The sequence below is a fragment of the Ascaphus truei genome, chromosome 1 (assembly GCF_040206685.1).
Source record: "Ascaphus truei isolate aAscTru1 chromosome 1, aAscTru1.hap1, whole genome shotgun sequence".
Classification (NCBI taxonomy): domain Eukaryota; kingdom Metazoa; phylum Chordata; class Amphibia; order Anura; family Ascaphidae; genus Ascaphus; species Ascaphus truei.
The window spans coordinates 316,933,741-316,947,982 of record NC_134483.1 but is presented as its reverse complement, the minus strand read 5'-3'; the positions used below and the strand labels follow the sequence as shown (position 1 = coordinate 316,947,982).

Below are 14,242 nucleotides of genomic sequence, written 5' to 3'. Positions count from 1 at the left end.
AATTAGAAATAAGCATGAGAAAATGGTCCTGCATTTTACAATATGTAGGATGGAACAAATAACACAAAAATGAGCATATTAGAAATATAGTATTAAGCCGGGTTGGAGACACATAGCCCTAGAAACATTAAAGCTTCTTTAAGTCAGGGAACATAAAATTATGTTACCTAAAACAGGGATGGACAGTATGTTCCTTGACATAACTGGGAGCCACAAAGCGAATAATTTGAAAAACCAACACCCAGACTTCATTTCATAGATTTAACATAACATTATTGTGGCATAATGTTGTGTTCTCTTCCAATAACGTGATGTTAGAGTATGTAAGTCTTGACTTTCCTCCTACTCAGACCCCAAAATAGGGCTTTTACACAATCACCTTTATATTATCCTATTTTATCTATACTACACATTTTTAGACTGTTTGTTGTGTTTTATTGCGTTTTCAGGAGGAAGGGGGTACAGAAAGGGATAGGGTGGGGTTAAACATAACATAAACATAACATTAAACATAATTAAGTTGCAACTTAGTATATAGTAAGATACTGTTTGTACAGGGATATTATATAGTTGTTTCATGCGTAGAGGTCCTATCTGATCCTTTACTACAACAGGTTTTGGTCCATTGGTTTGATCTATATAATGCGTTTTTCTGCTGAACACATACCATGTAATGGGATGAACCCATAAAGAATCTTTTAGGGTCTTGTCTACCAGCAAATTAACGGGATTCAGCGACCCCCTGCCTCAATACTGTATTCAAATGTTAAAAACCGTACAAAACAATTTGTTGTCTTGGATTGCTCCTAGTGTCTTTTTCTAGCATTGTTACAATATGGAAATGCCTCTGTTTGCCGTGATACGTGTCCCAACCTATCTAGAAGAAAAAAATGATGGCTTGAGAAGAATTGTAATACTTTTTGTTGTAGCTGATCTCCAGTGAGTAGAATGACAATCAAAGAATTACATTTTCAATCAAAATTGCTTATTTGCATAGTCTACATAATTCATCACTAGAGCCATGGCTTTACCAAGATCCAGGTGCAGCTGCTCTGTGCTGTCAAAACTCTGCTCATTTCAGCTTTCAAACATATTATGCCCTTATATTTTAGCTCTGCATATATTTTATATAAAGTAAGATACTTCATTTTCATTTTAGCCTTTTTTCTTAATTAAAACTAGCATTTTGCTATTGTATAGTGATAGTCATTCAGTTATGAATGGGAGGATTATAACTAAGCATACAGTATTTAAACACAAACAATGAACAATGTGGTTTTTTATCTTGCATGAAAAGGGTACCATTAATTAGAAACAGCTCGCAAGAACCCAGACTCAAGACTGTATGTTTAAACGTGGCTTCATGATAGGTTTTAAGGGACCAACGCTAGGGTTATTTATAGATTAAATTCTAGTATACAGAGCTTTTTAAACTTCATAAGTGTGTTCTTCAAGCGTGAACTAATTTTGGGGATTTAAAACAATTATAACTCCTAATGTACATTTATTTAGATGTTTTTTCTGACTAGGAGTGTCTCCCAGTAAATAATAATAATAATATGTTCTTGTATAGCGCTGCTAGTTTTACTTAGTGCTTTACAGAGACATTTTGCAGACACAGGTCCCTGCCCCGTGGATCTTATAATCTATGTTTTGGTGCCTGAGCTACAGGGAGATGAAGTGACTTGCCCAAGGTTACAAGGAGCTGAAACCGGGAATTGAACTGTGTGCCAATCAGTGTCTTTACTCACTGAGCCACTCCTTCCACCTACATGACTTTCCTGGTCATTATTGGTATTTTATATTTAAGCTAGAGCTTAAAGAAAACTGTGCAATGTACAACATGTATCACAATGATATTGCCATCTTTTTATTTTATTTATTTATAAAAATGTTTTACCAGGAAGTAATACATTGAGAGTTACCTCTCATTTTCAAGTATGTCCTGAGCACATATACATGGTTACATTAAAAGAACAGAGGTTATACAGTCAATTCACAGACATTTCATGAACACAGAGTTGGAAAATTGGGTACAGGGGATAAACGGGCTTGTGGGTTTCAGATTGAAATAGAGAAGGTTTAACATCACCAAACATCAGGGAATGGCAGCAAACGGCTCACACCTTTTAACTGCGCCAATGTATGTTCGTCTTTAGGGCAATGGAGATGTACACTGACGGATTTCAGATTGAATGCAGCTGGGAATTCAAAGTCATTTGTCCTCTTGGCTCATTAACATTCAAGTGGGTGGGGTTGACGTTCCACATAGTACAAGCAAATGTTAATCCTTAGCACGCTGGTCCTGTGCAGGGGAGAGCAGTTCTTGCGGAGCTCATCGGGCTGTCCGCCTTTGGGGCGACGCAGATGTACACTGAACTTGCCAATAATAAAGGGCTCACCACCAAGAAATTGCAGTCAATGCAAAGTATAATATGTAAGTGCACCAGAATGAAGAGATAAAATACTAGGTCTTGGGTCTGAAAATAACCAGAAGAAATATATTTAAAATACTTAGTCAAACGTACAGTACATATGTGGAGATGGAGCGGCTCAGTGAGTAAAGATGCTGACTCTGTGGATCAGGGGAACCTGGTTTAGTTCCTGGTGTCAGCTCCTTGTGACCTTGAGCAAGGCACATTATCTCCCTGTGCCTCAGGCACCAAAAACATAGATTGTAATCTCATCTGGGCAGGGACGTGTCTGTAACATTCCTATGTGCTGCGTACCGCGCACTATACTGTAATTGTGAAGAGCTTAGAGTCCCATTGGGAGAAAAACACTGTATGAAATAAAGTTAATATAATAATGTGGGCAAAAACTAGCACAATCCAATGTGCTGTGTGCTACATTTGTGACTTTCTGAAAGATATTGCAGTCAACCATCTTTTGTTCACAGAACGAGCAATGATGAGTAGAGACGGGTGAATTTTTTTGGCGGATTTGGTTCCGCAGGGGATCGGCCAGTCCCTTTGGTCTGTGGATTTCAGCGGATTAATCTCAAAAACAGCGATTCATGTTTTGCGGATTTGTTATTATTATTACCAACTAGCTGAGAGACCCGGCGTTGCCCGGAATGTAATGTTCCCGCTCCTCTCTCTCCTCTCTCCTCCCCCATCTCTCTATGTTTGTCCCCCATTCACATCAATCCAGTCCCCCCCCCAACCTTTACAGCTCTGTTTGTCCCCCTTTACAGCTTCATGCAGTGTGTGTGCGTCAGTCATTGTGTGTGCGTCAGTCAGTCAGTATGTGTGTGTGTGCGCGTCAGTGAGTCTGACGCAGAAACACAAACACACACACACAGACTGACTGACGCACACACACACACACAGTCAGTGTGTGCGTGTGACTCAGTCAGTGTGTGCGTGCGTGTGCGCCTCAGTCAGTGTGTGCGTGCGTGTGCGCGGCAGTCAGTGTGTGCGTGCGGCAGTCAGTCACTGTGTGTGTGTGTGCGTGTGTGTGCACGTCAGTCAGTGTGTGTGTGTGTGTTTGTGGGTGTGTGGGTGTGTGCGCGCGCGCGTCAGTCAGTCAGTGTGTTTGTCAGTCAGTGTGTGTGTGTATGTGTCAGTGTGTGTGTCAGTGTGTGTGTCCGTGTGTGTGTGTGTGTGTGTGTGTGTGTGTGTGTGTGTGTGTGTCAGTGTGTGTGTCAGTGTGTGTGTCAGTGTGTGTGCCAGTGTGTGTGCGGCAGTCAGTGTGTGTGTGTGTGCACCAGGCAGTGTGTGTGTGTGTGCGCGTCAGTTAGTCTGTGTGTGTGTGTGCGTCACTCAGTGTGTGTGTGTGTGCGCGTCAGTCAGTGTGTGTGTGTCAGTCAGTGTGTGTGTGTGTGTGTGTGTGTGTGTGTGTGTGTGTGTGTGTGTGTGTGTGCGTGCGTCAGTCAGGGTGTGTGTGCGTGCGTCAGTCATGGTGTGTGTGCGTCAGTCAGGGTGTGTGTGCGTGCATTAGTCAGGGGTGTGTGCGTGCGTCAGTCAGGGTGTGTGTGCGTGCGTCAGTAATGGGGTGTGTGCGTGCATCAGTCATGGGGTGTGTGCGTGCGCGTGGCAGGCAGTCGGTGTGTGTGTGCACGTCAGTCACTCTGTGTGTGTGTGCGTCAGTAAGGGGTTGTGTGTGTGCGCGTGGCAGTCAGTGTGTGTGTGTGCGTCAGTCAGTATGTGTGTCTCAGGTGTGTGCGTTAGTCAGGGTGAGTGTACGCGCGTCAGTCAGTGTGTGTGCGCGGGCGCCATTCAGTGTGTGTCAGGCAGTCAGTGTGTGTGTGTGTCAGGCAGTCAGTGTGTGTGTGTGCGCCTCAGTCAGTGTGTGCGTGCGTGTGTGCGTCAGTCACTCTGTGTGTGCGTGTGCGTGTGCGTCAGTCAGTGTGTGTGTGTGTGTGTGTGTGTGTGTGTGTGTGTGTGTGTGTGTGTGTGTGTGTGTGTGTGTGTGTGTGTGTGTGTGTGTGTGTGTGCGTGCGTCAGTCAGTCAGTGTGTGTGTGCGTGCGTCAGTCAGTCAGTGTGTGTGTGTGTGCGTGCTGCGTCAGTCAGTGTGTGTGTGTGTGGGGGGGTGTGGGTGTGCGCGCGCGCGTCAGTCAGTGTGTGTGTGTCAGTGTGTGTGTCAGTGTGTGTGTCAGTGTGTGTGTCAGTGTGTGTGTGTATGTCTGTGTGCGCCAGTCAGTGTGTGTGTCAGTCAGTGTTTGTGTGTGCGCGTCAGTCAGTGTGTGTGTGTGTGTGCGTGCGTCAGTCAGGGGGTGTGTGCATGCAGCTGTAAGTGTGTGTGTGTGCGTGCGTCATTCAGTGTGTGCATGCGTCAGTCAGTGTGTGTGCGTGCGTCAGTCAGGGTGTGTGTGCATGCGCCTGTCAGGGTTTGTGTGCATGCGCCTGTCAGGGTTTGTGTGTGTGCGCCTGTCAGGGTTTGTGTGCGTGCGTCAGTCAGGGTATGTGTGCATGCGTCAGTCAGGGTGTGTGTGCGTGCATCAGTCATGGTGTGTGTGCGTGCGTCAGTCAGGGTGTGTGTGCGTGCGTCAGTCAGGGTGTGTGTGCGTGCATCAGTCAGGGTGTGTGTCCGTGCGTCAGTCAGGGTGTGTGTGCATTCTCAGGGTGTGTGTGCATGCGTCAGTCAGGGTGTGTGTGCGTGCGTCAGTCAGGGGTGTGTGCTTGCGTCAGTTTGGGGGTGTGTGCGTGCGTCAGTCATGGGGTGTGTGCGTGCGTCAGTCAGGGGGTGTGTACGTGCGCGTGGCAGGTGGTGTGTGTGTGTGTGTGCACGTCAGTCACTCTGTGTGTGTGTGTGCGTCAGTAAGGGGTTGTGTGTGTGCGCGTGGCAGTCAGTCAGTGCTTGTGTGTGCGTCAGTCAGTCTGTGTGTGCATCAGTCAGTATATGTGTCTCAGGTGTGTGCGTTAGTCAGGGTTTGTGTACGCGCATCAGTCAGTGTGTGGCTCGGGGTTGTGGGGGGGAGGTAACCTCCTTGTGCCACTCGGTGCTCCCGGCCGCGGGGGGGGGGCTGTGCAGTGGGGGGGGAGGTTACCTCCTTGCGCCCCCCGGTGCTCCCGGCTCGGCCACGGGGGGGTGTGAGGGGAGGGTTACCTCCTTACGCCACCCGGTGCTCCCGGCTGCGGGGGGGGGGGGTTTGTGTGTGTGTGGGGGGGGGGGAGGTTACCTCCTTGCGCCACCCGGTGCTCCCGGCTCGGCTGTGGGGGGGTTAACTGCTTGCTGGCGCTCCCGGCGGTAATACGGGGCCCCGATGAGAAGAGCCGAGTGGGCAGGCGGCGGCGTGTGAGAGGCGGCGGGAGTTTTGCTGGCGGCGTGTTGAGAGCTGAGGTGGTGGAGGCTTGGCGCCGGGGAGGCTGAGGTTTGCGGTGAGGGGTGGCGGGGGGTTTGCGGTGAGGGGTGGCGGGGGGTTTGCGGTGAGGGGAGGCTGGGGTTTGCGGTGAGGCTGGGCGGGAGGTTTGCGGTGAGGGGAGGCTGGGGTTTGCGGTGAGGGGGGGTTTGCGGTGAGGGGAGGCGGGGAGTTTGCGGTGAGGGGGGGCGGGGAGTTTGCGGTGGGGGGGCGGGGAGTTTGCGGTGAGGGGGGCACAGGGGTGTGTGTGAGACACTGTTAGAGCACACCAGCCAATGAGAGGTGTGAAGGGCAGGGGGTAGGGGTGAAGGGCAGGCGTGGGGGGGGTGGAGGGCTGGGGTAGGGGGGTTGAAGGACAGGGGTAGGGGGGTGAAGGGCAGCAGTAGGAGTGAAGGGCAGGGGGGGTGAAGGGCAGAGGTAGGGGGGGTGAAGGGCAGGGGTAGGGGGGGTGAAGGGCAGGGGTAGGGGGGGTGAAGGGCAGGGGTAGGGGGGTGAAGGGCAGGGGTAGGGGGGGTGAAGGGCAGGGGTAGGGGTGAAAATGAGGCAAAAATTGTTGGCAGGAGTAAAATGTCCCTCTCCACACACACACGACGGGAGTGAGAGGTGGTGGAAAGTGGGACTGGCACAGATCCGAGGAGGCTGCTTGGCCCCCCAGCGGCCGGGGAGGGAGCACCGGGGAGGTAAGGGAGCGCCGGGGAGGTAGCATCGGGGAGGTAGTGCCGGGGAGGTAGCGCCGGGGAGGTAGCACCGGGGAGGTTGGCGGCTGGGTTAGGAGGGCCGCGCCGCGCTTCCCCTCCGTCCGGGAGCTGGTGCATGGCGGCGCACGTGATGGGGGGGAGAAAGAGGGACTGTGTGTGTGTGTGTGTGTGTGTGTGTGTGTGTGTGTGTGTGTGTGTGTGTGTGTGTGTGTGTGTGTGAGACACCTTTGGCCCGTCACTCCACCTCAGGCCAATGAGAGGTGTGCGAGGGCGGGCGGGCCAAAGGACCAATCTCATTGGCCTGAGGTGGAGTGACGGGCCCAAGGGCCAATGCGATTGCCGCTAGGGACAGGGAGACACATACAGACAAGGAAGACACATACGACGGTTTCAGAAATATATAGATTGATACACTCTGCGGATTCCGCAACCGGTGGATTCAGTAATCCATTGGTGGATTGTTAAGCATCCGCCAACAAAGTGCTGAATCCGCGGATTGGATTCTGCAAATCCGTCCATAGGTTTTTGATGAATCCGCGCGGATTAAAACCGACCAAATCCATTTACGGATTTTACACTGTGAACCTGATTTTGGGGGTAACACCTTTGCGAAAATATTTTTGTGAAAGAACTGCTAAACTGATTTTGGGGAGGAAAATGTGAGAAAATAAGGGAAATGGATTTGGTGAGTCTCATATCTTATGAAGTTCACTGTTTGTTTAAAAAACATATAGGGGATAGATGGATAAATACACTGGCGACACACTTTATTCGAGCTCGGCTAGTCCCACGAATTCGGGTATACCCGGGTGTATTGAGGTTTGTGACTGTTTTCTGCCCGAGTGCATTGGGTTATTTTCCAGGCAGGGATTGAAGCATTTTATTCCCGCTGGCTGCAATACTGCACAGTATATATATATATACTGCATTACAATTCATGAATTTATGCCATCTGGTAGACACGCGAAGCATTGCAGCCTATTAAATCCTAATCATTATCATTTAACAGATCAGCCGCCCGTCAGCCAGGCATGAACCCAGGCTGGGAAGACAAACGCAACGGGGCTTGTCAGAGGTGAGGAGCGGCGCATTCCAGGTATCTGCCAGGTACATACTGGGTATTTGCTCGAATAAAGTGTGTCGGTGCAGTAGAACTTCAATGGTCAGATCAACAAATACTGTACGTATTCCTGTTTTCTAAAACATTGAAGCTTTCACTTGGGTTCAATATTTTGATCTACTGTACATGTTCTTGATCAGTAAGCATAGAATACTTTTATTTAACTTTTCTGTGGAAATAACCAGAAATGGGTAGTTTATCCTCATTAAGTCTTGTGCCTGGATAAAAGCAGTTGGCCATATTTCAAGGAAGTGTGTAAGTAAGCATAAAAATATTAGTCAGCGCCATCTGCTATGGGCAAGAATTTAGCAGTTTCGCAGGTTTAAGCGGAACTATTTTCATCCTCTGTAAATAAACGTGGTACATTGTTTAATGATGCTGATGTATGTTGTCATATCTTTTGCAGAAAAAATATTTTACACTTGCTTCCTTTAGCAACCAGTACTTCCAGTAATTGTGCAATCCTGTCCCAAATCGACTGTGAGCTAAACATTTATGAAATAATTACCAATTTTTTTGAACTCTTCTGGTTTAAGAACAGTTCTGATATTCTTTTCATGACTACTTTACAAAATTACAAAACGTTTGTTATTATCTTCTTTCCTGCTATCTGTAAAGCATTTGCTGAGGACTGTTGAAGAGCCACCAGCAGATTTAGCAGGGAGTTGTATGACAAGAATATTTTCTGTGTTGTAATTACATTAACATACAGTATCAGTTTCAGCAATGTACTGTAGTTATGTTCAATATGAAGCTTTTCTATGATGGTTACCGTTAATGCATAACTATATTAATGTAGCAAGCTGCCAATGCAATAAAACAAAAGTTTGTAGTCTTTATGAAATGTTGGACATTAAAAGAAACAGGCAACTGTTGCTTTTAGTTCAAATGATTATGTTTCTACTGTACATGCCTTGCTAGAGATGACTGTATGGTATATCCAGGGGAAACGTAGAAGGCAGACTTACGGTTCTAGGATATAAAGTATCATTGTACGGATTTATCCTAAAACAGTGAGTCCTATGGTTTGAGCGCTGCCCTTTCATCTTGTTGTGTATTTTTGTGTGGTCATACCTTCTGTATGGTATAGCAACCTTTTCCTTTGTTATGTTATGTAGCCAGTCCTCGCTGTCCCAACCTCACATTGGGCCTCCTCAGGGAACTCTCATTCTGGCTATAGGGACTTTGGTGGTGCATACCTGCTGGTAACAGGAGGGCCTGGGTCTCCCGCGATATCATAAGGGATAACAGGACAGGCTTCATCTGGGGCTGAGCCCGAATTCTTCTTAATGGTGCAGCGCCTCCATCTTGTGCAGCCCCCCAGGTGTATGGGGTGGAGTATTTGCAAAAGTGTTATCTCCCTCTCCTCCCAATATACTCCACTCTCAGGCAGGATGTAAAACAAAAGGGTTCTTTATTGTCCAGATTTGCAGCAGTCAATGCACAGCGCACAGCACCTCATCAGAAAGGGTGTTCACCACCAGGAGGATCTCTAGTTACACTCCTTGTCCAATATAAGAGCTGTCCTTTCCTTCCCTCACTCCTTTGTGGGGCAAGAGAACATATCTCCCCTCTCTCCTAAGGGAGAGCCTTCAGCGTACCAGAGCCCTGGTAGCTTAATTTGAACCCACCATCCTCTTTCTTAACTGCAGAGGAACCACCTCTCTCAAGGCTAGAGAGGAACACTCAACTCTGACACTCAGAACCAGACAGACTAAACAGGAAGGGGTAATCCTTTTAGTACAGATCCAGTAGTCCCACCCCTGTGCCTTTGATTGACACAAAGCATGAGCACTACCTTCTCTGACCAACTGAATCACAGTGGTTGGGGCAAACCCATTTTAACTCCTGGCAAACCTGCCCTTGTCAGGGATTATTTCCCAGGAGGAGGAAAGAATAATAGCCCAAACCTACCAGGGCTATAGTTACTTGAAACTGTTCCTATCCATACTGTAGACCAGTATGTTGTATTTGTCTTGGAGTAAGATGCTTTAAGTGGGCAGCAGTCTATTGGGGGTATTTATGAACCTATAAGAAGATGGGCACATTCCCAAACAGACGCCGTTTACTTCCTTTTTGCGCTGCCCGGTCTTGACGTGATTTAATAACGTAGCCCTGTGCCTGCTGCCTTTTCTCGTCGCTAAGTTTGCGGCAATCAGCGATTGGGAGGTTGTCGAGGGTATTTAAATTAGGGACTCACAAAGTGTCATGGGTTGGATGATTAACAGGGGTGGGGGGCATGCTCCCTCTATTTGTCCACAGCCACAAGATTTCTGTTTGTGGCCCAGGCTCTATCACTGGGTAGTGTTTGAACTGCTGGTTCTTAAGTTCCGACAATGATCTATATGTGACTGGGTCACCTGTACAACAGAAGTTAATTAAGCGCAAGCCATTAAGGTACAGTAGAAGGTTTCTAAACAGTGTATGGGGATTTCTAAACACGCCCATTTTGGAACATCTTGCCTTTATGTATGTCTATCTTTATTTATATTGTGCTAGCCAGGTACATAACGCTTTACAATACACGAGACATAATATTATAACACTGTCGGAATAAGCGCTTGAGACATAAAGCAATAGACAAAGTAGTCCCTGTCCCGAAGAGCTTACAATCTCTTGCTTTATTGACTAAACAGTTAGTACATTTCATTCGTAACACTAGTATATTTCCAACCTTTAACACACCCCTCAATGCAAATCATTGCGTTGCCTGGTGACTTCATGTTAGTAAATCATTACCTACAGTATGTATCAAGGTGGAGCAATTCTGGGGCAAAATAACTGCACCGAACAGTATGTATCAAATAAATAAGTCTCATTGAAATGCATAGGATTTTTTTATTTGATGCATCTTATGCAGATGTGTTGCCCCAGAATTCCACTTTTACCTTGATACATAGGGGCCTATTCTAGTGGCTTCGATAACTTTGCTGCCATCTCTAATGGTTTGGCATGTTCCCACCAAACAGTTTGTCATTTGCGTTATCATATTACTCAGGAAGCATTTCCACAAGTCTAAAACCGAGAGGTAGAAAAATGCCAATACCGCTCAGGACAGCAGGAATGGTTTCTCAGCCTCTCTCAAAGTTCCCCCCCATGTGATCAGGCCACAGTCTGTAAGAGCTGCACAGAGAGAGCCGCCTCTCCCTGCACAGCTCTCAAAGGCGATCGCAGTGTTTTTATTTATATTTTAATAACAGTGTACTGTAGCAGGGGGTCTCCAGAGCTGAGACGCATTAATTTACGGGGACCCCCTGCTTTCCAAGTTACAGGCCCCAGTATATAATGCTGGTACCTCCTATGCATTTAAATCTCTGTGACGCGGGAGATTTAAACATGGCTGCTGGGAAACTGGCACCCCATTCTTGGGCCTGTAACTAAGGAAGCAGGAGGTCACCGGACCTGAACTTAATGCGGTTCTGCTCTGGAGACCACCTGCTACAGTACACTGTTATTCAAATTTAAATAAAAACAGCTTCATTAGCTTAGCGGCTAGCCGCTACGGCAATAAAGGGGTTAAACCTGATTACCCGGTTCCTTGAGAGTACAGGGGGTGGGTGAAGGGGGTAGTTGCCCCAGGGTGGGTGGTTAGGGCTGCCAGGAAGGTTGCAGGAGGAGTTAACCCCTTCACTACTACCATAGCCGTAGTAACCGCTAAGGTAATGATGGGGTTAACTCCTCTCGCAACCCTCCCGCATGGTCGAAACACCCACCATGGGTCAAATACCACCTTCACCCACCCCCACTACCCACAATAAACCAGGCTTTAGTATTTAACCCCTTCATTGCCTTAGCGGTTAGCCGCTAAGGTAATGAAGCTGCCTATACTGTAAATGTATTTTTATTGCATTGGATTGAAGCCGTGGGTCTCCGGAGTATTACTTCATTATCAGCTCAGGAGACTCCCAGCTTCAGTCCGCTGCAATAAAAATACATTCCTACTCTCAAATTCCATCTCGCCGTGCAGAGAGCTCACTAGTTCAGAGCTCCGATCTCATCAGAGGTACTAGAATAGGGTGAATTTATAAAAAAACGCGAGGTGGAGCTGTTTTTCAGCTCCCGCTCGGTGTGTTTGAGTGCTACCAGTCGGGGGGATGCACTTTCTGAACGAGTTTGGCAGATCATCTGAGCTTTCTGAATAGCAGCCTTGCCGAATCGTTCGGGAACTGCTCAAAATCCTCTGAGTTAGTTATCGAAGTTTATAGAATAGACCCCACAGACCCCATAGCCTTCTGCATTTACATTTAACATTACTTCATATTGTAATAATGTGCATATAACTGGTAAATAATCATGATTTAGAAAGCTCAAAGCAACCACAAGTCAGTAGAATGGGTTACGGGTTGACATAGTTACATTGATAGTAGATGAGGTTGAAAAAAGACATGCGTCCATTAAGTTCAACCTATGATAAATTTAGACGACAGATACTTTATCCTATATTTGTACAGTATTTACAGTATTTTGAGGAAGGCAAACAAAAAACCCAGTGAAACATTATACAATGATGTCTCAAAAATTATCTGCACCGCTCCCCACTGTAAAAATAGGATGTTTTTCTTTTTGTTCAATATACATCTTTCCGATCTTGTGATCTTCAAAAGTTAACAAAAAGCTTCATCTTAAGCAATGACAAATAGTTACTTTTGCTCCACTACCTGTCTCATTACATTACCCTCACTTTTCTCATTATTACATCAAAACCATAAGGGCATCCCTAATTACCAGGGCTATCCTTTCCACCTTAAATCCTTTGCACCCTCTTTATTGTAATAACAGCTCTATCTACTCCCTTTCCCATCCTCCATGAATAACTGGGTCCTGCCACTTTAAGGTATTCAAAGACCCCAGGGATTCAGCAATGGATTGTAATTACTCACACGGCACTCTAGACCAAAGACAAGAGACATGGGAGAAAAAAATCATGTCTATCGCTACATCTATAACATCTATAAACCTGCTCGGTTAGGCAAGCCAGTGTTAAAGATATTCAACCACATACAGCATGTTCATATAATTATACCTAGCACACTAGATATTTCAAACAAATGCTAATATTTTCTATTTCGTAAATTGCAAGACCACAACATATATAACAGAATTGCCTTTCGTTGCCTCTTGATACTGAGGTACAGTAGCTTTTCATTAGCTACCCCCCTCCCCAGTAATAATAAATATGACACCAACTTACGTTTCCCTGTCCTCCTTCTCTCGATCGATGATGGAGATAGCAGAAGCAGTGCCCCAGAAGACACGCTGTCAAACAGCATGCAAATGTCTGAAGGGAGCCTGAGCATTTAGGATTCTCTGTTCTGTTTTTATTTCCTCTTACACACTCGCAATATACCACCCTGGCTGCACTTTTCTAACTGCTGGAAAGGTGCTGCGTACACTGTGCAGATGGTTTCTGCCAGATGGAATCAAGGCGCAGAGGCTTAATCTTGTTACATGATCAATTGTTTCAATCCCATGTACCATGTAGTGCACATACTTAACTTGCTCTCATAGTCTTTCATAGTGTCAGATGACTCACAGAGATGGAGGGATCTCAGCCTTTAAGTGGACATGTAAAACACTTATGTGTCTGGGAATTGAATTACATTTAAATGAATGGTACCCAAGAGGAAGCAAGAAAGCTAAACCGGAGAAGCAGCAGATAGATTCTCAGAGACTTACCGATGTAGCAGACGTTATCACCCCTGAGTTAACACGCACACGCGCAACATAATGGAATACATATTGCACGCGTTTAGGAGATATGGTGCACGTTACCATTGTTTTCAATGGCGCTGCATTCAATCTCGCAGTAAATATCACATTAGCTGGATCACAACGCATTGAGTTTTAACAGGTGCAATAATGCCTACTACATCTGTATAGAGGTGAATTACCAGCATTGGATCTCCTACCCTGGAAACTGTAGAACATGCTGCAATAAAATAAAAAAATAAAGCAATATGCAGTAGTACTGCATACAGTCAAGATAAAATAAATCATTATGATGCTCTTTAAAAATTGCAACAGTTGCCTGATCCCAACATCCTCTCTCCCCCTCAATACAGCAAGAGAGAAATCTTTCCAAACCCATGGGTTTCAGGGTTCAGTTCTGAATCCATGCAGAGGAATATAGCAGCTGCAGCCAAGGCTTCTAAACAACAATACTTATTAAAGAAGCCGTCCCCCGTATTTGTTTTAATTGAAAATATGAAGCATGTGTTGAGGTTTCAGAAATTCTTACAAAGATATACAGAGACATGTTACGCAGTGTAGTTGGACTGTTATATGAAATTACAGAGACATTGGGTGCTTAAAGGGTGCAATTTCTCCCAACAAATGTTCAGAAAATCACAAATAAAACACATTATTGCACATTCTATTTATATTTGGTTTAATATTGCTTTAGAATTAATTGTATGACTATTTAATCAATAGATAGCAAAACATTGTATTCCTATGAGTGGTATAAGTAAGCATTATGTATACTAAACTAAAATATGCAAACTAAAAAATAAAGCAGATATCACTGTAAGACAGGATGTGTAAGAAGCCATAAAAGGGAACACAATTTACTGAACAACTTAATAGGTTTAAGCAACTTTAGCCATTCCCCCCCCAAAATA

The 14,242-nt window shown here is 45.9% G+C and overlaps 1 protein-coding gene across 4 annotated transcripts in view; it reads right to left on the bottom strand.

The window, feature by feature from the left end:
• The window catches only part of ARHGAP24 (Rho GTPase activating protein 24), a 1,092,414-nt gene that overhangs the window by 612,621 nt on the left and 465,551 nt on the right, over positions 1–14,242 (bottom strand). Inside the window, exon 1 of one of the 4 annotated variants that reach the window (XM_075605727.1) lies at positions 12,814–12,953. The exons of the other annotated variants lie outside the window; for them this stretch is intronic. Coding sequence (XP_075461842.1) covers positions 12,814–12,919 — 106 coding nt within the window. The 5' untranslated portion in view covers positions 12,920–12,953. Of the gene's footprint in view, positions 1–12,813; positions 12,954–14,242 lie in introns of those variants that run through there. 4 annotated transcript variants of the gene reach the window in all.